The sequence below is a fragment of the Sphaerodactylus townsendi genome, linkage group LG07 (assembly GCF_021028975.2).
Source record: "Sphaerodactylus townsendi isolate TG3544 linkage group LG07, MPM_Stown_v2.3, whole genome shotgun sequence".
Lineage (NCBI taxonomy): Eukaryota > Metazoa > Chordata > Lepidosauria > Squamata > Sphaerodactylidae > Sphaerodactylus > Sphaerodactylus townsendi.
In genome coordinates, this window is record NC_059431.1 from 103,311,340 (window position 1) to 103,339,006 (window position 27,667).

The 27,667-nt window shown below is 44.8% G+C and overlaps 1 protein-coding gene across 1 annotated transcript in view; it reads left to right on the forward strand.

Moving 5' to 3' along the window:
- The window catches only part of GAK (cyclin G associated kinase), a 94,712-nt gene that overhangs the window by 884 nt on the left and 66,161 nt on the right, over positions 1 to 27,667 (forward strand). Inside the window, exons 2-3 of the mRNA XM_048504419.1 lie at positions 20,660 to 20,721; positions 25,664 to 25,723. Coding sequence (XP_048360376.1) covers positions 20,660 to 20,721; positions 25,664 to 25,723 — 122 coding nt within the window. The remainder of the gene's footprint in view (positions 1 to 20,659; positions 20,722 to 25,663; positions 25,724 to 27,667) is intronic.

Sequence of the window (27,667 nt, forward strand, 5' to 3'; positions counted from 1 at the left end):
CTGTGTTGGAAGGACAATAGCCCTGTGAGGTGGAGAAGCCCATGGTTGCTCATCTGTCTTCAGGGCAAAGCAGGGGGTTGAAAGCAGGGCACCCAGATTCCAGTCCAAAGTGCTATCAGCGGACTGTTGTGCATGAAAGTTTTCCACTGGTGTGGGGGGCAGGGGGAGCTTCAATTTACAGGATTGTGTTTTTCCAGAGTTAGGTAGGGGTATCCAGTCCTTGGTTATGAGGTGGGGAGCTGCTTCCTGTTCCTTTCTTTATTAAAAGTATTTATTTAACAGCACGCAGAGCCTGTCATGAAGAGTCCCCGTTTTGGTCAGCCCCTTGGATCATCAGAGTGTTGACACCTTTAACAACAGGAAATGATTAAAATATAATCGCTTATTGTGAAAGATGGAGAAGGAAAACAATTAAAAGGGGAAAGTGGTTGTCCAAGGCAGTACTACTCAATGTACTTATCAGTATGGATGTCCAAGGCAGTAAGCATGAGATGTCAGTAGCACGATTTCATGCTGCTTTCTATGTGATCTGTTTGTAACATGGACATGAGAAGAAAGCATGAACTTTCTGCAGTCTGTTTCTGCAGTTTGTTTGCATGTTGAAAAACATTTCACAACTGATAGCGAGGAGCACAGGTGTGTGTCCCTACCTGCCTTTAGGGACACATGGTGTGCATGAAGTACCCCCTTGACATGCCTTTTTGTAATCCTACCAACCACAGAGAGCCACTGTGGTGTAGTGGTTAAGAGCAGGTGGATTGTAATCTGGAGAACTGGGCTTGATTCCTCACTCTTCCACCTGAGTGGCAGAGGCTTATCTGGTGAACCAGATGGGTTTCCGCACTCTCTCAGCCCCACCTACCTCACAAGGTGTGTGTTGTGGGGAGAGGAAGGGAAAGGAGCTTGTAAACCACCTTGAGTCTCCTTACAGGAAAGAAAAGTGGGGTATAAATCCAAACTCTTCTCTTCTTACAGTTTGTGGATAGTTACTGCCTGCCCTCTCTTCTCTGGTGGACTCCTTAATAGTTTGCTTGCTTTCTTGCTGCTGTTAACACTTATTACATTTGTTGGTGGTTCTGGGAGCTGTGATCGTCACTGAAGAGCATGTTAGTTCCAGGGATATTTTCTTATTTGCTCATATAGTACTAATATGTTGCTGGGAAAACGGGACTAATTTTCCTGTTGTCTGGCATGTCAGTTATGTTAATGAATATTCAGGGCTGCGTGTGTGTATCTTACTCAGCCTGTAACATCATCGGCACTGAGAGATGTAGCTTTTCTCTCCATCTCGTTCTCTGCAAGTTTTTAATGCATGTACTTTATTTTAAGTGCTTGACTTTCATTAACTAAATGCAGCACTACTTATTGTTTAAATAATAATAGGGAAATGTATCAATTAGACCAACTGAAGAAATTTGCAGTTTTACTAAGTTTAGTAAGGAGCAGAGTACTTCATCTTTTCTGTGCCAGCAGAGAAATCCTAAATGGTTACACTCATCTAAGCCTGTTTACTTCTGTTGGCTTAGGAGGGTGCTACTCTGTTCAGGATTTCACTGGTAATTGCAGATACTTCTGAGGGCTGCTTTAAAAAAACGAAGAAGAAGCTGCAAGTGGAATCTCATTATGCCTAAAAAAATATTGTGCTCGGTGGTTTCTTATTTTAAGCACTTAAAATATATCCTTCACTGTCAAGCAGCTCAATTCTCAAGACAGCTATTGCTTGTTTTACCAATGTATTTGGGACAGCTTTGCAAATGCTTCAGCGTAGTTGGAGCAAGTTAGGTCAGCTGACTGTAATGGTGCCATTCATTGCGGAGTTATTCCAGTCTGAGATCATGCATTTTGATGAAGTAGGGCTGGAGTGACTCTGTGTAGGATTGTACAGTAAGTCCCATGACTTAATTGTCTGCTTGAGTGTGAAGGCGTAAGTTGGCTAGATCTTGGAGACACTTCTGTGAAACCAGAAGAAGCACATGGTGAGTTTAAGCTTCCGCATAAAGCTAATGAAGGCTTCCTATTTGACCATTACAATCTATTGTGTATCTTGCAGTTTTTATCCTACCTTTCCCCTGAGGAGCTCAAGGAAGCAGTCATGATATTTTCTTTGTCCATTATATCTTCACAAGCAACCTCATGAGGTAGATTACACTGGAAGAGAGCAATTGTGCTAAGCAGTGAGCGTAACCATCGCAGATCTGAATCTGGCTCTCTGCAATAGTAGCTCCAATCACGATTGACTTCCACCACTTGGCAGATGATTAGAAAAGCCAGACTCTGTACCCCCCAACCCAGATGCATCCACACTCCAAATTGTCCCAGATTGAAGTCTAAATACGAGCTGCCAAGTGGTGTGTGGATTCACATTCACTTCAAGGGATTCATCCAGTCTGTTCAGCAGGAGTTGGATGAACGTTGGTGTGCAGATGCACATTCAGCAATTCATTTGAATCTACATAAGAACATAAGAACAAGCCTGCTGGATCAGACCAGAGTCCATCTAGTCCAGCACTCTGCTACTTGCAGTGGCCCACCAGGTGCCTTCGGGAGCTCACGTGCAGGATGTGAAAGCAGTGGCCTGCTGCTGCTCCTGAGCACCTGGTCTGCTAAGGCATTTTCAATCTGAGATCAAGGAGGATCAAGATTGGTAGCCATAGATCGACTTCTCCTCCATAAATCTGTCCAAGCCCTTTTTAAAGCTATCCAGGTTAGTGGCCATCACCACCTCCTGTGGCAGCATATTCCAAACACCAATCACACGTTGCATGAAAAAGTGTTTCCTTTTATTAGTTCTAAAACATGCTCAGAGGCTGTTTGCACACATAGACTTTTGGGTCTGCTAGATTAGCCTGGTCAATGACAATCTAGAGCAGTGGTTCTCAACCTGTAGGGTCGGGACCCCTTTGGGGGTCGAACGATCCTTTCACAGGGGTTGCCTAAGACTCTCTGCATCAGTGTTCTCCATCTGTAAAATGGATAAATGTTAGGGTTGAGTCACCACAACATGAGGAACTGTATTAAAGGGTCGCGGCATTAGGAAGATTGAAAACCACTGATCTAGAGTTTCAGCTATGCGTCCACTTTTCAATTATATGTTTGTTACTAGCCTGATACCTGACTAATTTAAAGCCAAAGAGAATAAATCTGTCTGGTATAGAATTGCATGTCCTGCCCTGTAGATTCTGGAATGGTCTTTTGGTTGTGTTTTTGACATTCAGATATGACTCACAACTTTTATTTCTAGCATCATGTTTTTGATGGACACCTTTAGAACAGATCAAAGAATCGTGAAGTGTTTAAATGTGCATAATGTTAGTTTGTATGAAAAGTGTACCCTGTCCCATAAGCGAACAGACTGCATGGACGAAAAGAAGTGGATATTAACCCACAAAACGAGCAAGAAACACTAGTGGCTGGTGGCTTTTACATGGAATGATTTATATTTATTCCATTTATATTTATGCACCCATTCATTTATAAACTTTTCCATGCATGCATCGAGCACTTGAGATTAAGAGCCCCTTCCAAAGGGGGAACGTGACTCTGCTGGTGGAAAGGGGAACATGACCACACCGACAGATTTGCCCTCCCTGGGGCACCCTGGTGGAGGGGTGATTTTGCTGACATGTGGCTGCTGTGCCCCTCACCCCAGTTCTGAGATATGGTGCTGGACGGGGCTCCAGTGTCCCAGTGCCCTTGCCACTGCAGGCATAGTGGGGGCGTGGCCAGGGAGGAGTTGGCTCCCTCCAGCCCATTTGTGGCATGATGCTGGTGGCCAGGAATTCAAACTTACACCCCAGAGCAGTGGTGGCTAACCTATGGCATGGGTGCCAGAGGTGGCACTCAGAGCCCTCTCTGTGGGCACGTGCAAACAGAATCCCCCCCACACATCTAGGCTGGCCTGGGCTGCTGGGCTCGATTATTAGCATTAAACCTAAGACCTAGTTTTGGGGAAGCAGTGGAGGAGGAGGAGGAGTTTGGATTTATATCCCCCCTTTCTCTCCTGCAGGAGACTCAAAGGGGCTTACAATCTCCTTGCCCTTCCCCCCTCACAACAAACACCCTGTGAGGTAGGTGGGGCTGAGAGAGCTCCGAGAAGCTGTGACTAGCCCAAGGTCACCAACTGGCGTGTGTGGGAGTGTACAGGCTAATCTGAATTCCCCAGATAAACCTCCACAGCTCAGGTGGCAGAGCTGGGAATCAAACCCGGTTCCTCCAGATTAGATACACGAGCTCTTAACCTCCTACGCCACTGCTGCTCCTACGCCTCTGCTGTAGGTAACCCTGTTAAATGCTGTTAAACCCCACTGATTTTCATGCAAAGAACTAAGGTGTGATCCTTTACCCGGGAGTAAGCTCAATTGCTGGCAATAAGCCTTGCTTCTGAGTAAACACTCCTAGGGTTGTGATTCACCCGTGGGAAGAATTGCACGGTTGATTCAAAGCAAAGCCACTGACTACCACCAAGCTTACTCCTGAGTAACGCATCACTGCCCCAGAGGCTTCTCGGCGGTGGGGAGGCTTTTTCACTTTTCGAGCCCCCCCATGCTGCCAGGAAGCCTCTTAGGAGGTGGTAACCGCAGCACCACAGCCGGGCATGCAGCTTTTGAATGGGGCTGTCCGTGCTTAAATATTTATGCTCTCAGGAAAATCTTTTGGGCTTGCGTAGGCATTTTGATTGCATGGTTCTGGCCTTTGGTGGACCTGCTGTCTGTTTTGGTTATCGTGAAAGGAGCCTGCTTCTGTTCAACTAGCATTTGGAGGTTAAAAGCCTTCCTCGTAATTTGCTGATGCATGTAAGGAATGCTTGTGGGTAATGTAGTTTTAAAAAAATAAACAAACCAAAAACCCGAGGCATAAAATGATACCGTCCAAAAGGCTACCACCTCATAAAGTGTCTGCGAGTCTCCAAGCGGTTTAAACAGTAATGAGTCGTTTCACCTCAAAGGTATAAATGTTGAGCTTGTTTCTCCTTGTTGTGCTGTGGGGTACCAGGTGACAGAACTTCATGACCAGAAGGAGATTTACCTGTGCGACCTGCCATTTCAGCTTCTCAGCAGTCACAGCCAGCGGAATCACACCTGTCTCTTGACAAATGGCTTATCTAAACATGTGGCGTAATATAATTCTATTAAAATTTGAGTGTGAAGGTTCTTGATCTGTAAGAAAATGTTTTTAAAAAAGCTCCACTTAACTGCTCCAGGGCAGGCAAAACTTAGTTGTGTTCTTGAAGCTACTGAGGCTTTATATTAGAACTAAGGTATTTGCAAATTTGATATGAGGCTGATGTTTTTAAAATCAGTGTAGGCCTGGTTCCAGATTTTGTGGGCTCTGGGCAGAGAGTTCCTGGCCCCCTTTCTCACCCACATGTCTTGCTACCTGCCTGTGCATCCTTTCCCTGTTCTGCTCACAACAAGAAGAAGAGTTTGGATTTATATCCCCCCTTTCTCTCCTGTAGGAGACTCAAAGGGGCTTACAATCTCCTTGCCCCTGGAGAGAGCTCCAAGAAGCTGTGACTAGCCCAAGGTCACCCAGCTGGCGTGTGTGGGAGTGTACAGGCTAATCTGAATCCCCCAGATAAGCCTCCACAGCTCAGGTGGCAGAGCAGGGAATCAAACCCGGTTCCTCCAGTTTAGATACACAAGCTCTTAACTTCCTACGCCACTGCTGCTCTCTGCTTCCTATGCTCACAGCCACCTTCGCTGCCTATGGCCCTTTCACTGTTAGCACTGGGCAAGAGGGGTGGTGATATGTACGGCCACAACTGAGCAGGCAGATTAATGGCTGGCAGCATTGGGCCCTGCCAGAAGCCCTGGGCCCCAGCAGCTGCCACACCTGAGGTGATGCTGATGCCAGTCCTGAGAGGACCTCAGAATGTTCATACCTCCCCTACTACAGTCGGCCTTTGGAAGATGTAGTTGTGCAGAACGGACCTGAAGTGAATGTTCAGAAGGGTTACTAGGTCAGAAGCAGGCTTCTTCCTCAGCACCCTAAATACACGTTTTGCCCATTCGTCTCAATAGTTTGGCCAAGAGGGAACCTGGTTCATCATGGTTTTGCATCTTACCTCAGCAGGTTCTGCAAGCCAGCTCCAAATACGTCATGTGGGAATGGGGGTTGATGTTAACCATGGTTAGAACACATGCCTTCCTTAACTATAATATCTATTGAGGGTGGAATTCATGAGTGGGAAGGGGTCTCGTGAGATCCTACTGCCTGCATTACATTTGCCGAGGGTGTGACATACTGTAAAGCATAATCGTTCCCCAGTTAAAAACATACTTGATGTGACGTTTGGAGTAGGATCAGGGAGAGCCAGGCTCAAATCCCCACTCAGCCGTGAGGTTTGCAAGGTGATCCTAGGCTGGTCATTTTCTCTTCCTTGTTTACCTTGCAGTGTTATTGTGATTATAAAATGGTGGGGAAAGGAAAAAGCATACCCCTCCCTGAGCTTTTTGGAGGAAGAACAGGATAAAAGTGTACTTCATCAAGAGTAGCTTGCTGAGCTTAACGTCATGCGGTGCTTGAGTTCTGTTTATTAACAATACACCTCCTGTGTTTGGGCTAGCTGTCATACTGATAACATCAGAAAGGAGCTCAGTCATTTTCTAGACCTCACTTTCCCCTCAGGATTGCACGGCACTAAAAATATCTTCCATTAAATTTGAGAGAGGGAGAGAAAACCCTAAAGGTAGACAGTTGGGGGGTGGATGGAAAATGTATTTTAAAAGTCCTATATTTGAGACGTTTACGAGCTTCAGATGCTACCGTTGCAAATATATTGTTCTCGGGTCCTCAAGGATGGTAGAATGCAGCTTTTAAGAGCACATTTGTATAAAATTTCTTCTTCCCAGTGAATTCTGGCAGTTTTATTGGGGGAGGCACGGAGTTGGGGAAGGATAGTACGCCTCTGCAAAATTCTCAGCCGCTCGCCAAGCTTGGTTAGTATAAAACTTTATTTTATTCCAATCCTCTTTCAGGGATCTCAACTACAGATCTCAGGGATCTGTAGTTTCTCCTTCCTCTTTTATTTATTTGTTATTTTTATTTATGTCACTTATAGTCTGCCTTGACCTCTTGGACTCCAGGCGGATTACACAGATTGAGTCAATACAATTAACACGATGGGGTATTTAATAAGCAATGTAATAAGATTATCATGTAAGGTAGGTTGAGAAATGACTAGCAGCTTATATACTCATTCACTCGCGTGTAAGTCTACTTTTTCAGCACATTTTTTTGTGCTGAAAAAAGCGCCTCTCGACTTATACGCGAGTGAACGACTGAGCTGGCAGACCTGCAAAAAAGACTTGCTTTGGAGCAGCGGCTGCCATCACCACGCAAGTATCTTCGCTGTGTCATGATAAGCTATCTGTGTTGAAGGAGAACCTGTAGGGACTTTTTAAAAGGGAGATCTTGTTGAGCATCTTCCCTATGAAACTCTGAAGAGATGCTGTCTGTGAGAGTTATATATTCCACTTCAGAACTTTTAAAGTTATTGTTGATATCATACTGTTTTTCTTTGAAATAAATATCCAAAAACATTTTTAATTGGTATCTATTTTTATTTTTGAAATTTACCAGTAGCTGCTGCATTTCCTAGTCTTATACCCAAGTCAATAAGTTTTCCCAGTTTTTTGTGGTAAAATTACCCTTACCTTAGTACAGCCTGGAAAAGCGGCCTATTCCCTTCAGACTGAAAACGACCTGGTGGGAACTACACTTCCCTTGGGGCTCGCAAGGTCTCCTGGGAAGTGTAGCTCCCACCAGGCCATTTTCAACCTGAACAGGCTGCTTCTGCAGCCTCCACTGTTTCAATAAGATAAGTGTGGCAGCAGGGGGGGAGTGGGGTGCCATGGGGGGGCAATTTTCCACCCCCCGGCATGTGCCCGGTGCAATGTGCACCCCTGTCCCCTGGTAGCTCCACCTCTGCCCCAGATGTTATTAGATTACGATTTCCACCAGCCCCTGCCAGCAGGGGATGATAGGAATCGTAGTCCATAAACATCTCAAGAGCCAGAATTGGCAACCCTACTGTGGGATGAGGCAGTCCTTCAAGTCCCCTGGACCCAAAGCTCTTTAGGGCCTTATCTTAAAGATAAGAACCAGCCTAGAAGCACACATAGTAAGAATTTGAGCTTGTGTCTCCCTGGTCCAGCAATCTAACCACTGGTGGCCATTGCTAGTAGGAAAAGCAGTGCATTGCTAGTAGGAAAAGCTCCCTCAGATACCACAACTTTATAGGGCAGCAAGTGTTACTCATCATATACACTAGTAGCCTGTGTGAGCATTGCCAATGGCATCTTTTGCAATTATGAGAAAGAAGAAACAGGAAGCTTGTTGGCTGTGATTTTTTATCACAGCTGAGGAAAAGGGACTTGATGCTTTTAGCAAACCTTGCAGCGGCTCATCCTGTAAAGGATGTGAACGACATCTAGTAGTGTCAGTCATAGTTGGGACCACTACATCAGTTAGCGCATGGATGCCTCATTTATAGATATTCAACCTGCCTGTGATGTTGAAGGCATCTGAAACCACAGTGGATGGTGTAGCAGAGTGGTTGGCAATAGCTTGGAATCTCGGAACTGAATCTAATATCTGAATGCTGCCATCACATGTAGCGTGCAAGCTTTATTTTTGGTCGATTGACACCAGAGCCCTTTCAGGTGAGCATCCTTCCCAAATGGCATGGGGATGCACTGCAGACCTAGGCACAGGGTTCCACAAAAGCATTCTCCTGGTCACTGGTGGGGAAGAATGTTGTCCTTCTGACAACTACCTCCTTAAGGCAATGGAATTTGGCGTGCTTTTAAGATAATTTCAGTTGGGTCAGTGTGTTAGTCTGTAGCAATAGCAGAATAAAGTAGGACCTTAATGACCAAGTCTATCCCAATCTAAGTGTTTTTGAGTCAGAACTTGCTTCATCAGAGTAACACATTTTGTAAGGAATAAATTTTGGTCGTCCACTTGAAGACTGCTGGGTGACCTTGGACCAGTCACAGTTCTCTCCAAACTCTCTCAGCCCCACCTGCCTCACAAGGTGCGTGTTGTGGGGAGAGGAGAGGATGGAGTTTGTAAACCACTTCTAAACTTCTTACAGTTGAGAAAAGCGGGGTATAAATCCAAACTCTCATTCTCTTCTTCTTAGCGTTTAGACTCTGGGCTCATGTTTTGTTCAGCCTAGTTTACATCTGCAGCCACTTAGACTTCCAGTCGTGTTTTGTGCTTCAGAGCAACTCCAGTGTTTTTTGGGCCCTTTTCTGCCCTGATACCTTCTCAGCCAGAAGGAAACTGGAGAGAGAGGAAGCCCAGGACTGTCAGAGATGCAGGGCAGAAGATTCGATTTCTAAAGACGAACTGTTTTTTAATCAAGCAACGGTGAATGGATGGCGATGCAGTGTTTAGGCAGGCAACATGAGATGGATTGACTCTATAAAGCAGGGGTGGCCAACCTATGGCACTCCAGATGTTCATGGACTACAATTCCCCTCTGCCCCTGCCAGCATAGCCAATGGCCATGCTGGCAGGGGCTGATGGGAATTGCAGTCCATGAACGTCTGGAGTGCCATAGGTTGGCCACCCCTGCTATAAAGGAAGCCTCAGCTCCCAGTTTGCAAGTTTGCAAGATCCCAGTTGATCCAGTCTGTTAATGAAAGGACATTTTGGAGGTCATTAATTCGTAGGTTGCCCTGAGTTGGAAGTGACTAAGTGGCCCTTAACACACACAGTTTCAAAATGGTTATGTTTGTAAGGGTTGTGCGAGGGGTAATTACGTTTTATGTACTTCTTAGACCAGTGGTTCTCAACCTGTGGGTTGCGACCCTTTTGGGGGCCGAATGACCCTTTCACAGGGGTCGCCTAAGACTCTCTGCATCAGTGTTTTCCCCCGTCCTCCACATGAAGCTGCTAGGCAACTTTCTAGTCCCGGTTCTCTCAGAACTCTCTCAACCCCACCTACCTCACAAGGTTTCTGTTGGGGGAGGGAGGCAGTTGTAAACCACTTTGAGACTCCTTAAAGGTACAGAAAAGCAGGGTATAAAAACTACTCTTATTTCCCTGTATATCTTGGCAACAAAAAGGGGCTAGATTCCTGTATAAAAATGAAAGCTGTCAAATCTGAAGACATGATAGATCAGTTGTTATAATATTCAGTGACTTATTTATTTAAAAAAAAACACTGGAAAAAGCCCCAGTGGCTACTGATGGAGAATTATGGCTACTGATGGAGAATTGGGGCAGTGTAATATGTGGGAACCCAATTACTGCAGCCCTATATGAGAAACTTTAGAAAAGCCACACCAGCCTATCCCTATGTGAGAAACACAGTATTTCTATTGAAATATTAGTCTTGGGGCAGAAAAGTACACGGAGTGCTCTTTAAAATGTGTTTACTAAATACAATTCAAAATAAACGCTAAATGGGTCAGAGCCCTTCGGGGGTTGGGCGGTATAGCAAAATTAATAAACAGTAATAATAAATCGTGCTCCATTCGGAGCTCGGGAAATGATTTCTGTTCAAAAAGATAGTACTGTGCAGCCGCCAAGAGCATTTGCCCCTTTTGCCCCTGCTGTCGAACAGGTGAGAAGAAAGCTATTGTTTTTTTTAAAAAAACACCAAACTATTTGTTAAGCATTTCTACAAAGCATTTCTGGAGTTGGTGGCCAGGGGATTTCAGTCTGATTACAGACAAGCTTACTCGAAAATAAGTCCCGCTGGGTTTATTGCGTGTGTTGCCAGGTAACTCTGCAGGGGATTGCGGACTTGAAGGTATGAAACTTCTTGTACTGAGTTGCACCTGTGAAGCTGCCTTATGCTGAATTAGATCATTGGTCCGTTAAGGTCAATATTGTCCAGTCAGCCTGTCAGGGGCTCTCCGAGGTTTCGGGCTGAGGGTCTGGCAAATCCCCTACCATCTGATTCTTTGCCAAGGTGCCTGACTCTTACAGAAAGCTCATAATATCTTTTACGTGATAGGGGTAACTCAGCCCCACGACTGTTACGTTTTGTTTTCCAAAATGAGAAATCGTTCAGGTCTCTTCATAGTTGAGACATTGTTAAGAAATATGCTGATTAATTGTGGCGATAGTTTTGTCAGGCTTTTTTTGTTCAGGATACATGTATTTTTTTTTCTTTACTTGATTTAGCACTGCTTCCTCCTGAACACGGCTTGCAATATTTCAGCTGCCCTGCATTCTCAGCATGTTTCCTTTTTAAAATTGGTATAATTCTGTACGTCCAACCAGCTGGTTCCTTGAAAGCCCCTGAAATAATCTTATCTAGTATGTTTTCCTGGAAGGAATTGAGTTCATATGGTTCTCCTCTCCTCACAACAACCCTGCAAGGTTGGTTAGGTGGCAAGTGAACAAGTGGCCCCATGACCAACTGATGAGGTTGTTGGTAGGGGAATAGAACCTGGATCTTTTGAATCCTAGCTGAGTATTTGAATCACTCCTCCACATTGGCTGTGGAAGATAAATCATTTATAAACCATTGTTGTTTATATTGTGTAAGTGTAATATACTGAAAAAGCGTCCTGTCTTAAGAATAATGGATTGATTTTATTTGTAGGATTTTTACCCCGCCTATCTGCCATCACGCGGCCACCAAAGTGACTAATTAAAACACACAAATTAAAATCTCATCTCATCTTCAAAGCCAACATACAAATACATCATTAAAACAAGTTAAAACTGGAGCTTAAATGAGTACAAAAGATAAAAACGATGTTAAAACCTTAGGGAGGAAGAAGGGAACACAGAGGGAAGTGCCAAGCCAAGCAAAAAAGGCTTTATGTGCAGCGGACAGGGAGAGACAAATCTCCCTGGGGAGAGAATTCCAAAATTTTGGTTCCGTGACTGAGAAGACCCTGAGAAGGCTTATCTCATAAGGTTGGGGCATCTGAAGCAAGCCCCTCTGAACATGACCACAGTGTTGGCTTGGTCCTTAAGGGAGCAGGCGGATAATTCGTTTGGAGAGCATTTTCTACTTTTTCGCTGAAAGCTATACTACAAATCCCCACATTCCCCAGTTTGAAGTCTCTTGGTTTAAAGGTGCTGAGTGTTCTGAAGTGCCTTTTGAGCCGCCGTTGAGGAACGGTTGCCGTTGGCATATTGAGTTGCTGGGTGAAGTTCCTGGAGTCGCCATCCTGTAAATATTTCATGGTTTCTCAGGTGGAGCTTTTTTCCTCTCTGAAGCTTGCTGCAATTGTCATCTTACAGGCCACTGCCAGGGCGTGGTTTCCTCACAGCTTCGGGTTCCCTCTGCAAGAGGAAACCCCCATAAGATGAGAAAGACAAGAGATTGAACAGTTGTGTGATTTTATGGTTGGGGTGTCATGAGCTTTTCATTCAAGGCCTGAGCAGTCAAGTGGACTTTTGGCAGGTGGAGAAATATGCCCAACCTCAGTTCTAGTTTTTAAAATATATATTGGTGCAGGCACGTGAATCTCTTTGTCTTCTAAACCAGGCCTTGCTGCCAGCATAAGAAAAAGGAATGTGAAAAGTGGCTACAGCATTGAGTGCTCTTTGGCATTTCATGCCTCAGAGTTTATACTTCAGTTTGATTTAGTTTTGAGGACATCGTTTGCAAATTTGGTTGCCAGTTTTAGTCACATCCTGAATTTCTAGACCACTGTTGACCTTCCCTCAGCTTTCTCACCCACATAAGTCTTTCTGGTTTTACTTTTCAGGGTGTGGTATTCTACCTGTGTAAACTGGATTGCAGTACAATACCTCTCAGACCTTGAACAATCAGAATTAAATTGCTGAATGTTGTGTTTGAATGACATTGCCATCTTTGAAGTTTGCGTGTCAGCCTGACCCCTACACCTGTGTGCTTTTTTTGGCTAAGCAACTGTATATTGTTATATAGTTTGCACCTTGAAGATTGAAATGACAGAGTGTGCCGGTGATGTTTCTCTGGAATTTCTAAGTCCTCTGTATCTATGGCACCTGGTTGGAGGAGGGGAGGAGGGAAATAAAAGAAAAGGGAGAGAGGAAGGAGCCATTTCTCCACACAGAGTAAAAGTTAGTGTGGACATTTCTGTTCTTCAGTCCAAATGCTGGCCTGACCTTTCCACCTGTTTTGCGAGTGCCAGGAATGATGTCATTTCAGCTATTTCCTTGAGTACGGAGAGACAGGAAAAAAACTTGGTATGGAGTTTCTGGCAATTCTCTACTTGGAAATTCATCTTGACCTCTGAACTCATTTTTAAAGTTGTGTGTAAAAAAAAAATCAAATGTGTAGTTGGTGTGTTTGGGAGCCAGTTTGGTTTTGTAGTTGGACTAAACTTGGGCAGAGCCAGGTTTAAATCCTGACTGCCCCTTGAAGCTCACTGGGTTTCCATGGACTAGCTATTTTTTCACAATCTAATCTAACTTTCAACTTTACAACAACCTTTATTAGGCATATGAAAGAGCGTTACCAGACATTTGTAAAGTTCAAATCAAGAATACCTTCAAAACACAGACATAGAAACTGTATCTAGCATTGGACCCATTTCTGGTAGAGGGCGGTGAGGTGCACATTTCTGAAGGTACGGTCACAAAACTTGCAGGGTATCTTCAGGAGAGTCTCTGGATGACACCATCCAGGTTTGGGGAACTTTCTTCAGGGGTTCAATTCTATGTGGGACCCAAAGAAGAATTAGGAGCCAGTGGTGGGATCCAAAAATTTTAATAACAGGTTCTGATGGTGGTGGGATTCAAACAGTGGCGCTGCCACACACACGCACCTCCATTCCCTATTGGGCAGGGAGGTTGCTTTAGTAACCCCTTCTCGGCACTCAGAAAAAATTAGTAACCACTTCTAGAGAAGTGGTGAGAACTGGTTGGATCCCACCTCTGGGTAGGGCCCATCTCCCACTGCCCCCTGAAGCAAAGGTCCCCAAACCTGGATTAGCCCTCCATCAGAAATTTCCCATTGACAGGAATGCAGCTAAGTCACTGCAGAACAAAGAATCTTGGGCAAATTTCTGGGGTGCCTGTAGGGGGTGCATTTTTAGACATATCAGCATGTATCAGCAGCAAAATTTCAGGATATCATCAGGAGACTGTCCTGATGATACCCCTAAGTTTGAAGTGCAGTTTATTCAGGGGGCTGTTATGGACCCTCAAAAGGGAATTTCAGCCCCCATCTCCCTTAGCTCCCATTGGAAAGAATGGGGGGATAAGGCACTACAGGGGTTCTATAACTTTGGCCCCCCTGAACCAAACTGCACCAATCTTGGGTGGTATCATCAGGACAGTCCTCCTGTGCTGGCGTAAAATGTGAGTATGGGAGGGAGAAGTACAGCAGGGTAATCCTGTGGGAGAGCAGTGCCTCTTCCAGCAGAAAGAGACCTCACCTGTAGAGGCACTTAGCTCCAAAGGGAGCTGGGGGGGCACTGCGAAGTGCACCCGGGCGCCTCCCCCTGTGGGGGTGTGGTGAGGGCAGGACGAGGCCGGAGGGTGCACCGGTGCACCAGGCACTTTCCCCCCTTGCTACACCTCTGCTCACCTGCAAGTGGAATCATAAGTTGCAGATATTCTATGTTATATGAGACGGATGACTGCAGAAATGCTACCTAAAGGACAGGGCTGACCCCAGACTTTGAGATTCATCTCTCCTCCCCCAGAGGCAATTGCAACTTAACTTTGCTTGCAAAGTAACAGAGAAATTTTTAGAGGCTGTATGAAAGATGGAATTTCCAACCTGGACATGAAGCATAACATGAGGCCAAAGGAATCTGGGATATGTTACACATTTAAAGGCTGAGTCGGGTGCTTTTAGGAGATGCACCTGAGCTGTACTATTGAGTTTTGTGTTTGTTTTAGCTCCCGGCTAGAAGATATCTGGTAAATATTTCATGCCATGTTGGATTATCTATTTTTTAATTAGAGATCTGGTCGCTGACCGTTTTCCTTCTTTCCCCTTTGTTTGGGGAGGAGCTAAGAGGAGGACCCTCAGTTCCATGGTGCCTTAACATGCAGAAGGTCCTGGGTTCAATTTCTGGTCTGAAAAGCGGTTCTCTGCCAGTCAGGATAGGTAGTTCTGGACTTGATGAGCTAGTACAGTGACGGCGAACCTTTTTGAGACCAAGTGCCCAAATTGCAACCCAGAGCCCACTTATTTATCGCAAAGTGCCAACACAGCAATTGAACCTGAATACTGAGGACTTAGTTTAGAAAAAACGGTTGGCTCAGAGGCATGCGTTACTCAGGAGTAAGCTTGGTGGTAGTCGGTGGCTTTGCTTTGAAGCAACACATGCAACTCTTCCAACAGGTGAATCATCATGACCCTAAGAGAGTTTTACTCTAGAAGCAAGCCCCCATTGCCAGCAACCAAAGCTTCTACTCCCAGGTAAAGGTGATCACACTTTTAGTCCTTTACATTGAAAATCAGTGGGGAGTTTAACAGCTTAACAGGGTTACCTACACTGGGCTTCCCCAAAACTAGGGCTTCTCCTAGGTTTAATGTTAATAATCCAAGCCCAGTGGCCCAGGCCAGCCCTAGGATGTGTGCTTGGGAGGGGGAGGGTGACTGTTTGCTACTCAGGCTCCACAGAGAGGCTTTCTTCCTGAAGGTGCGCCACCTCTGGCACCCATGCCATAGGTTCGCCATCCCTGAGCTAGTACATGACAGAAATTACTCTGTAGATATTGAAACCAACTGGTGGTTCAAGTTGAAAGTGCCACGCTGCGATCTGTAACTTGGTTGCTTTAATATGTGACTATTTCAGTGTATTGCAACTGGTGAGTCTGTGTGAATCCTCTTTCTCATCATCTGTACTAAAGCCTTACTTGCTGTTGATGGACGTGAGCTGTGGAGTTGTTCACCAGCGACATGGATGTGGTGAGCCATCAAAGCAGGCAGGAGGACTTCAATATCAAGGGTGACTCAAACGGGTAATGCTGTCTGTCCCCAGGCTTCAAGGAGCCCTGATTTCAAATGCGTTAAGTTGTCAGTTGCTGCAGCTTAGCCGTTGGGCTCTCTTAATGAAACTTATCAAAGCTCTCTGGCAAAGCTTCTCCCCAAGTTTTTAAATTATTCCTTAATAAGGCAGTGGAAGGAACAAAAAGATGGACTGTTTTAAAGAAATGATTTATTGCTGTGGCATGGCTGCTTCTCAGCTTTATTGCTAAGTTAGGGTCTCCTTAAAGAGTTCCCAGGGGCATTATAGGCTTCTACTGGGTAAATGTTCTTGTAGGAGTTTCTGTTCATGATCCTCTTGCCCTATTGGAAGTTGTCTTTAACAAATACAGGCATTTGTAAGAAAAAGGTGTGTGTATTGAAGCCTCTGCCAGGTGTAGGACTTGCATCCATTTTCCTGCCTTGATCTCTCTTGCCATCCTTTCTGATTCTTTTATTAAAAGTTCACCCTAACTTGACATTTGTCTTGACTATAGCAACTGGATTTTGCTGTGTGAATAAGACAGTTCAGTTGTGAATGATTGCTGCATTTCAAGGGTAGCACAATGTCCAGCAACATGTAGTTCTACTCTATTGGTATCATAGTGGCCCTTCAGGAGTCTGTGATACCTATTTCTTGGATATTTCCCTTCTGTTCCATACACTGAGACAAAGTTTGGGACTCTATCTTCAAAAATGTGCAGCCTGCTTAGAAATTCCCAATTGGGTACAATGGAGCCACTGCAGAACACAGAATTCAGCAAGTTCTATGGTGGGAAACATTAATTAACTTTTCCCACCATAGACTTCAGTGGGGCTTGCTGTTATGCCCAGCTGGCTCTGTGCTGGAGATTTGAGGAGGGCTCTGGGGGGGGGGGGCGTGTTCTGGGTAAGGGTGTCTAATTTCCTGCAGGGCTGCTGTTGTGAGTCTCCTGAAAGGAATCAGCCAACTTTGCTAAAATTTGCTTGGGAGGGGCAAATGCTGTGGGCACCCAGTTGAAGGTGAACCTGTTGCCCACAGAACCAGTGCCCAGCCATCCAAACTATAGCAAAGTTGGCTGGTTCCTTTCTGGAGACTCCCACCAGCAGCCCTGCAGGAAATTAGATGCCTATACCCAAAACACCTCCCCCAGAATGCTCCCCCCAAATCTCCCACACAGAGCCTGCTGGGCATAACAGCAGGCTGCACATTTTTAAAGATAGAGGCACCAGACTTTCAAGGTGGCTCCAGGAGGCCCTCCTGGTAATAGCACCCAGGCTTGGTGAACTTTGCTTCTGGGGGCAGTGTGGGGGCGGGTTCTGAGAGAACTCAGCCGGCAAGCTTCATGTGTAGGAGCAGGGAAACAAAATAAGCCTTTTTGGGACCCATAAAATTGAACCCCCAGAAGCAAGCTTGCATGCTATTACCAGAAGGGCCTCCTGGAGCCACCTTGAAAGTCTGGTGCCTCTATCTTAAAAAAAGCGCAGCCAGCACAGAAATTCCCCATTGGGTACAATGGTGCCAAGGCACTGCAGAGCAGAGAATCTTGGGCAATTTCTTGGGGCGCCTGCCAGGGGAGCATTTTTAAAGCTAGTGGCACTGAAATTTCAGGGTATTATCCAGAGACTGTCTTGATGATACCACCAGAGCTTGGCAAAGTTTGGTTCAGGGGGTCCAAAGTTATGGACTCTCAAAGGGATAGCCTGTATCCCCTGCTAGCTCCCATTGGAAACAATGGGGGATGGGGCACACACTTTGGGGGTCCATAACTTTGGACTGAGCCAAACTTCACCAAACTTGGTTGGTATCATCAGGAGAGTCTCTGGATGATACCCTGAAATTTTGATGCTGCCAGTTTTAAAATGCACCCCCTGTAGGCCAAAACGCACTCCCCATAAAATACAAAAAAAATCAGACTGACTCGAATTTTTCAGGTATACCCGAATATTCGGGTATATCCGAATATGTTATTTGTCTTATTCGGGCATATAGATAATTTTATGCCCAAATAAATACAAATCTGAATTTTACCGAATTTCTAGGGCAGGGGTAGGGAACCTGCGGCTCTCCAGATGTTCAGGAACTACAATTCCCATCAGCCTCTGTCAGCATGGCCAATTGGCCATGCTGGTAGGGGCTGATGGGAATTGTAGTTCCTGAACATCTGGAGAGCCGCAGGTTCCCTACCCCTGTTCTAGGGTATTGATGAAGCCTCATTCACCCTCAGAAGAGCTGTGAGACTTGGGGAGATTTTCTCTTACGGTTTTGGACCTCTAGGCGGTCAACAGGTTCAAAACATGGCAATTCTGGAAGCAGACTGTTGCTGCTTCTTATGACTTATGAGCCATTGCAATGTGGTGTTTCAGGAACAAGAGGCAATTTGCCGGTTCCACCTATGACTCACTCACAATGGGTTTCCTGTTAAGAGGAAACATATTTGTTCCTAGGGTACTGTCTGTTTTGCAACCAGCCATTAAACAGTCTGCAAGGTTGCTGCGGGTGTGCAGTCTTTGTACCAGCAATGACAAATTATACCTTGTCTGTGCACAGTTAAATCTCATCTTCCATTAATATGAGCGCGCGTCTAATTTTTATCTCAAATCACAGCTCCCCCGAGGATGTGCCAAACTGGCGGCATATCTTTCTCAAGCAACGGCGTCCTACCATTTTTTTGGCCAAATGTGCTACAAATAAAGGCCTGGCTGTATTGTTCTAGTGCTCACTGAAGTACATGTACAAGTAGGCTTGCCATCCTCTAGGTACGACCTGGAGATCTCACAGAAGTACAGCGGACCTTCAGACTACAGATACCAGATCTGGAGAAAATGGTTGCTTGGCGGGTGGGGGGGATCTATGGTATTATAACTCCCCAAATCCTGTCCTCCCCAGGCTTTACCCCAACTCTCCATGGATTTCCTAATCCTGAGGTGGTAATCCTATATGCAGGTCACTGTGTTCAGGAGTGCATGGCTTCTGTAAGGATCAAGTGGTAATGCAGCACAAGAGTTTCATGGATAATGGTGTTTGTTGGCACATCTATGGCTTTACTGCTAGGTCAGGGTGGTTAGTTGATTCATATATTGACTTGTTGAGTTGGGTTCTTGTTTTGCTCGCACTTAACTTGCCTGCATTGTTTCGATGTCTACTACACGGTTAACGGGAGCTGTTCTTAAGTTGCGTTTAGATTATTTTTGTGGTGGGTTTTGGTGGAGTCTTTCCTCTTACTGCTCCTTGGATTGTGAGCTTCCCTGAGAACCTTTGAGCTGAGGGTGGGGTATAGATTTTAAAATAAGGTTTTACAAGCAAGGTTTTACAAGCCCAGGACAAATTCCCTCTTCTCCCCACCCTTCCCGCCGCTTCTTGTCACTTTCAGCAGTGTTTCCTAGGGTTGCTAGACTTTCTGCAAATGGTGACAGAGATGTTTCAAATGCAAGAAGAAGAAGTTTGGATTTATATCCCCCCTTTCTCTCCTGCAGGAGACTCAAAGGGACTTACAATCTCCTTGCCCTTCCCCCCTCACACCCTGTGAGGTAGGTGGGGCTGAGAGAGCTCCGAGAAGCTGTGACTAGCTGTGACAGCTGGCTTCTGTGAGAGTGCACAGGCTAATCTGAATTCCCCAGATAAGCCTCCACAGCTCAGGCGGCAGAGCAGGGAATCAAACCCGGTTCCTCCAGATTAGATACACAAGCTCTTAACCTCCTACGCCACTGCTGCTCCCCCAAGGGAGGGGAGGGAAGGATGCCATGCAAAGGAAGGGGGAATGAGGAAAGGGAGGAAGTGAGGGTGGCATGCAAGGGAAGGAGATGGGGAGGGGAAGGAGTGAGGGGTGGCATGCCAGGGACGGGAGGGAGCGGGAGGGGACCCAGCATCTGGACATGGCCCACCCACCCTGGCGGAGGGGAGGGAGAGGGAGGGTGGCATGCAAGGGAAGGGGAGTGAGGGAGGGGAAGGAGTGAGGGGTGCCATGCAAGGGAGGGGTTGAGATCTTTTAAAAAAAATTAATGGGGTTGGTTTTTTTAAACACACCCACGTATACCTTTTTTCATTGTCTGATTATTCTGCCAATCCTGCTTGAACCCAGTTCAGGATTTTTCATCACACAGAGTTTGAATGGGGGTTGAGTTCAGAACTAGAAACGTAGGTGCTAAAACTGGGTCCAAGCCCTTCTACTTCCGTCCGGTGTTGCCTCATGCTCTTGTGGTTTGTGGCACCTGAGTCACAGGTTGGTCATCTGCACTTTTAAAGAATGTGGCCTTCTGATGCTTAGGCGCATCCTAGGCCTGTATCCTCCTTCAGTTTTGAACAGCCTGAGGGACTTTTACTGAATTTATTCATGATGGTTCTCCTTAACTCCCCACACATCTTGAAAAAAGTGACTGGATTAAATAACATTTGCTGTTTATCCGAGAAAGACCGTATTCATGGAACTAATACAAAGATACCACACAAGGGGTTTTTTGTTTTCTTCTTTTTGATGCTGCAGTGCAGGTAGTCTGAGAAGGTGAGTTCATGTGCTTACAGTGTTTCCACAGCAATAATACAGTAGTTAGGTGTTACTGTTCTGAACAAAGCAATCTGTACTTCTGTTTTTCACTCTTTAATACACTAGAAATTTCACAATAGAAAAACTAGTATTTGTGACCTCAAGCACCTTTTGTTGAAAGAACTGTGTTTTAATCGTGATTAAATCTGAGTTCTGCGGTGCACGCTTTTCTTTTGAGTCATTTTATTTTTGCAGCTAACTGGTTGCGTCGTGAGAAGAGTTTAGATTTCACTGTTGTCTTTCTCTTCAGGTGGTTTTGCTTTTGTATATGAAGCTCTGGATGTTGGCAGCAGCAAAGAATACGCTTTAAAGGTAAGCTCCCCCCCCCCCCCCCGGCCCCCATCCCCAGTCATTATTTGTATTGGAGCATCAGCAGAATCTTTTGTTGTTAAGTTGTGTTATGTAGTGAATACAAAAATGGCAGTAGGTTAATACCTCTGCATTTGGCTCAGCCAAAACATCACCATGCAGAGAGCAAGCTTTTGAGTCCATCAAAACTCTTATTCAAGCAGAATGCTGAGCCAAACCAGGAGGTGGGTAATAAATTGTTTATTATTTATTTTATTTTATTGAACCTATGCCTTGGCCTTCCCCAGCCATACCAGGCTCAGAGTGGCTTATAATAGTAATAGTAATAGTAATAGTAATAGTAATAGTAATAGTAATAGTAATAGTAATAGTAATAGTAATAGTAATAGTAATAGTACAATTTATTATTATTATTATTATTATTATTATTATTATTATTATTATTATTATTATTATTATTATTATTATTATTATTATTATTATTGCAGAGCTGGAGATATGAAGAAGGTGTACAGAGTCAATTTGAGTTCTATTGCCTAGGAGTTGGAAGGAAATATTCCCCATAAGTTGATCCATTACATTGGTAAAAGATTGTTCTGTTCCAGGTCTGAGATCCTGTTCCTGGATGGCTAAACTTGCTTTTCTTCAAAACCGGAAAGGCTGTTAGCTACGTTGCTCTCTTCAGCTCTGTTAACATAAGCACTGTTGTGTCTTTCTTCACTGCAAATGCCTGGGGGCTGTATTTTCCTTTCCCTTTTCCTCCTCCATTCTTCCTTGGATCAGAACTTGAAGCCAGAATTTTTTTCTTGTAATGACTTGGCTTCTGTATTTGGCTGTTTTCCTTTCAAAAGTTAACATGCCTGTGCCAACCGCAACATATTTAAAAGCTCACGAATTTGCCAGTCACTGATTGAACTGACTAGTGCAGAAATGCACAGAAGCTCATAGCCAACAACTTTGTATGAGCCCTGCCTGCCAGCATCTACATTAATTAATTCTGGCCTAAAATAAGCCAGGTTGCTCAGTTGCTGTCAGGGGGATTGTATCTAGGTGATTGAGATACATTCCTACCTCATTTTAACTGCTTAACTCTACAAACCAAATGCTGCTAAAAGATATATGTAATCAGCCTGCTATATGTTACCACTGCCATCTGGGGCATTTTTTCCTTGATCTTTACTTTATGGCTTCACACATTTTATAGATAACTATGCTTTCCCCTGACACCCTGGTCCCATGAGAAATGGAGTCGTATCCGTTATCTCGTGAGGCAGGAAGCCAGGTGGTTTTTCTCTGACTATCTGCCGGCGACCTTGGGGCGCCTCAGCTCTGGGGACCGTATTTCACAATTTCTTGGGAATTCAGGAGGGGGGACTTGCCGGGGATAAAGGGGGTGGCAAAAGCCAGGTTTGCCAGAACTGGCTTGGTGCTCTGACACTTCTCAATAAACGCTACTGATCAACCATACAGAGTCCGTTTATTGGCTTAATGTTCGAGACCTAACAGTTGCCTGGAGGAGACCTTTGGTCATCACAGGTGACCAGGCTGATTTCTCAACAAACCTGAGCTGTAATATCGATTCCATTATGACATAACAGTCAGCCTGGATGAAACAGCGACTATATCTTAAAGCTTTTGTCAATTCACTGTGCTCTGCCTGTCTTTTGAGTGTGCCCAGAAAGAACAAGCGCAATCTCAGATGCAGGCCTCTCCTGCTTATTTTTCTGGCCCTGGGACATTTTCCCTTGGTTCTGCGCTCATACTGCACCCATTGTGATCGTGCCATTTGATTCTGTATGGGGTTTTGTTTTTGGCAAACTGATCTGAAATGATAGATGAGTAGCGATTGAAAGAAATGGGGGAGGCCCCCAAACAGGCCTTCAGTATTATGGCTTTTGTGTTACAACAGTCCAGAACAGGTTTCAGTGTTGGCGGCTTCGTCAGAGGCATTGTGCAGATGGCTTTTGATGAACTGCAGGCGGGTGGTCCTTTAACCAGTGGGTTCTAGAGCTTTTAACAATCACGTGCTCAGAAATGTGTATTTGTGTGGCGATGGGAGTCACAGATCCTGCTGCTAGACAAACATCCTTTTGAAAAACAATGGCTAAAATAGTATCTTGGCAGCGTTCTCCTGAGGCTTCCGTGAGGTGTTCACAGAGAGGGGGTGACTTTAAGGTAATTGGGTCACAGTTACCAAAAAGAAGAGGAGTTTGGTTTTATACCCTGTCTTCCTCTCCTGTAAGGAGAGTCAGGGTGGCTTACAAATTCCTTTCCCTTCTTCTCCTTACAACAGACACCTTGTGAGGTAGGTGGGGCTGACAGAGTTCGAACTGTGACTAGTCCAAAGTCACCCAGCGGGCTTCATATCTAGGGGCAGGGTAACAAATCCAGTTCATTGGATAAGAGTCTGTGGAGGAGTGGGGAATCAAACCCTGTTCTCCAGATCATAGTGTACCTCTCTTAACCACTACACCACACTATTCACAAAACTTTGTGGAAAACATGTTAAATCTATATAAACCAAGAATCCAGTGGCACTTACAGCATCTATATCAATATAAGCGTTCCTTAATCCTGAAAATAGTCATGACTCAATAATGAAATAGTTGTTGAAGGCATCAGTGGACTATTTTGCTATGACAGACCAACATAGCTACTTCATTAAATGTAGGTGTCATTCTTCCTATGAGCTGTTTTGACCCTGTATTTAAAATATAGGCTATAAAAAAGGTCCTATGAAAGTGGTGCTTTGAACCAGTAATCTGCGGCTTTTGCTGAGCTGTGACATTGCTGTTAATTCCCAGACTGTAGTATAAGGCCCACTGAGCTGCAAGCATCTGACATCATGGTCACGTGACAGGAAGAGCCAGAGTTAAGATCTTGCCAATGCCATGGACAGCAGATCAAGAGAGCCTGGGACAGGAAATTCAAGCCACAGTAGTACTGCAAGGTGTAACACTGAGGAACAAACTAAAGGTCAAAACACTGGAAGAGTCATCATTACTGCTGAGTGACCTCCCCTCACAATTGTTCTGATTTTCCCAATATATGTGCAGAGAGAGAGAGTCGGTGGTGTGGCCCCCTCGTTCTCTATATGTGTGCGCTAGCAGCAGAGCCTTCCGAACGGAGCTAAAACAAAATGGCCGCTCCATGGAGGCTCAGATCCAAGCCCTACCTGATGGTCCTAACCAGAGGTTGGATCCAACCAGTTCTCACCACTTCTCTAGAAGTGGTTACTAATTTTTTCTGAGCGCCGAGAAGGGGTTACTAAAGCAACCTCCCTGCCCAATAGGGACTGGAGGCGCGTGTGTGCGGCGGCGCCACTGTTTGAATCCCACCACCATCGGAACCTGTTATTAAAATTTTTGGATCCCACCACTGGTCCTAACCCATACAGTTTGAAGACCACTTCTTTTGCAGGGTGGTTTAGTGCGAGGTTGGGAAGAATCAAGCTCTATTTCTGTTAATGAATTAATTTTATTCAATTTGTCCACTATCCTCCCCACAAGGGCTCAGAACAGTAGACATTTAAACAGACGTTTCTTGAGTTAACTTCTCATATTTGATTGCTGGACTAATGGGAATTGCATCTGTTTAGAGGGGAAAGTGTTTCCAGTCTTCATATTAGCTTTTGTGGGGTCCTCCTTAGCAGCCAAAGGCAATGGTGCCAGTCAAATATTGTGCAGAAAGGAAATGATTGCAAAGGCGAGTGGTGATCAGCCGTTTGCACTCCTACATCCCTGAGGTAGGAACGGCAGGAAATTAAGTATTCTGGAATGGCATGCTAGCAAATGAATACCTGCGAATGTCCAATTCTGTATCTGTGACTGCAACCTTAAGATGCTATTTTTGCTTTCATTTTTAAAAAGTGAAAATTGGGCATTTATGACATTTGACCAAACATTTGTTTAAAAATGCATTTGCTTGCCGGTGCCAAACACAATTCCTTTCATGTGGAATTGTACAAACTTTAAAGCTGGTTTTGATGCTATATTTAGTCAGATTTTTAAAATTGTGACAGTAGTTCTTGCACCTGGCCCCCGGGAGGGTGATAGGCAGAGGTGGGATCCAGCAGGTTCTCACAGGTTCCTGAGAGTAGGTTACTAATTGTTTGTGTGTGCCAAGAGGGGGTTACTAATTGGTGATTTTGCCATGTAATTTTTGCCTTAGTTACGCCCCTCCTCTCAGCAGTAGCACGCAGAACTTGAAGCAGTCTAGCAGGAGGTGCACCGGCGTGCATGGCAGCCTGCGCCTGCGTGCATTTGTTTCCTGCCCAAGGACTGGCGCAGCGGCTGCGTCCTTGTCACAGCCCCGCCCAGGAATGCCCTGCCCCCAGAATGCCCAACCACGCCCCCGTCGTGCCCCACCCAGCCCCATTGGCGCTACTCCACAGTTTGAATCCCACCACCATGGGAACCTGTTACTAAAATGTTTGGATCCCACCACTGGTGATAGGGTTGGTTAAATTGGTACCTAAGTCCTATTTGCATCAACATCTATTACCTCTGTTGCTCCAAATGGAAAGTTACAGAAGCTGCAGCAGCTAAGATCCCCCAAATTGTCAGGTGAAGAATGGTATTGCTGCATAGACCCAGACTAGGTCCTCCCATTTGCACACTAGTGTTTCAAGGTATGTGATAACCCCAGCTCTTTGGGGGGCAGTAATAGGCATCCCCAGCAAAAAAGTCACAATGTCAGTACTGTAAGATGCTCCCTGTATTTTAACCTTTTAGAGGCCTGTCCCAGCACTGTGCTCTTGTTGAAGTTTCCAGACAACTTTCAGAGCCAGCCCTGTGTAACAACCTCTGTGCCATTTGATTAAGAAAACTGCAAATACATAATATGAGATCATATACCCAAACTTCATTAGTTCTGGACCTTTAATGCATATTCCTGTTAGACTGAAACAAAACTCTTTTTTTCCTGCCATTTTGTTTTATAACAGAGATTACTGTCTAACGAAGAAGAAAAGAACAAAGCCATCATTCAGGAAGTTTGCTTCATGGTATCCTTTTTAAAGAAGGCAGTCACTTTTGGATAATTAAAGCAGTCTTTAAGGAATAATAAAATCTGGGATTGTTCTTCAGCATTTCATCCTGTCACTTTATAACACTGGTTTCTGAAGGACCAGGTTTGCTGTAGTTATAAGTAATTTTTAAAAATATTTTCTTGCAAATCTTGACTTTTGAGTAATTTCTATTTTTTTATGCTATGTTCTGTTCTGGAAATCAGATTTTTTTCTTTGGGCATGGCTTCATTTTCATGATTTTGTGGCAAGGTAGGATTTTTTGAACCCAGGCACAGTGAAACCAAGTATGCTGTGTGACTTTTTCAGTTACTTGATATTTGTCAAGGATAGTCGGTGCCCTTTTAGTGCGTTTAGGGTGCCAGTTAAACCATGGCTCAATTAATCATGGTGACTGTGATGTTCCGTATTCAGGCTGCAGTGCCAAGTATGAGCAGTTAGGTTCTGTGGAACCAGAATAAAAAATCATGGCTTGAAGATGGTTTTTAACTACAGTTTGTCTCAGCTATGATGTGTGAATACAGATATCCCAGGCTTGGTTCCTGGCAACACTTTTTCCAGCTATATTTACTTTATTAGATTTTTATCCCAACCTTTCCTGACTGTAGTCAAGCTCAGGGTAGTTAACATCAAGTTTATACAGTCAAATTGAAAATACATATTAAAATTAACTAACACCTTATTAACATTAAGATACCAGTTTGAAAATTCCATTTGGCGCCCTTAACAATTTAATACTGTGATGGGAATACTGGTCAGGGAGGGGAAGCAGAAAAAGGGAAGGGAAAGTAAAACCAAAACAAACAAATAAGCAGCTAAGAAAATAAAGACAAGGGAGACCAGCCACAATATAACTGTTGCCACATCTCAAAAAGGATATCGAAGAGATAGAAAAAGGGCAGAGAAGGGCAACGAGGATGCTTGAGGGATGGGAGCACCTTCCTTATGAGGAGAGGCTGCAGCGTTTGGGACTCTTTAGTTTGGAGAGGAGACGTCTGAGGGGGGATATGATTGAAGTCTATAAAATTATGCTTGGGGTAGAAAATGTTGACAGAGAGAAATTTCTCTCTCTCACAATACTAGAACCAGGGGGCATACATTGAAAATGCTGGGGGGAAGAATTAGGACTAATAAAAGGAAACATTTTCTCACGCAACATGTGATTGGTGTTTGGAATGTGCTGCCACAGGAGGTGGTGATGGCCACTAACCTGGATAGCTTTAAAAGGGGCTTGGACAGATTTATGGAGGAGGAGTTGATGTATGGCTACCAATCTTGATCCTCCTTGATCTGAGATTGCAAATGCCTTAGCAGACCAGGTGCTCGGGAGCAGCAGCAGAAGGCCATTGCTTTCACATCCTGCATGTGAACTCCCGAAGGCACCTGGTAGGCCACTGCGAGTAGCAGAGTGCTGGACTAGATGGACTCTGGTCTGATCCAGCAGGCTCTTTCTTATGTTCTTATGCTGCCTCAACCTTAGACCTGGTGAACATCTCAGTCTTACAAGATGAAATCAGCATTTGTTGAGGCAGCATCTGAGTGAAGTCCTGCTAGCCAAATCCTGGCTTCATTAACACAGTGAAGTTAAAATAAACTGTGGTTTCATGTTATGTCTGAACTGAGCTTTTGTCTTCGAAACGCTATAGAATGCTGTCACATACAGAGCTCTTGAAAGCTCGGCCTAGACATGACCAGTCTAAATCCAGTCATACCTTATTAAGAGGACTATAGTGCTTTTTGGATGGTGAACTGAACTTTGACTTCCTCTTCTTGAACCAAACCACCACACACTGTTGCTGGTCCATTTCCTGCTCCCCAAGCAAGTTGAGTTTTACTGGCCTTGCACATGTGACAGCTGAAGGAAACCAATCGCGTTTTGTTGTGTAACAAGGTTTCATAAATATGTTCTGAAAATAGAAAGCT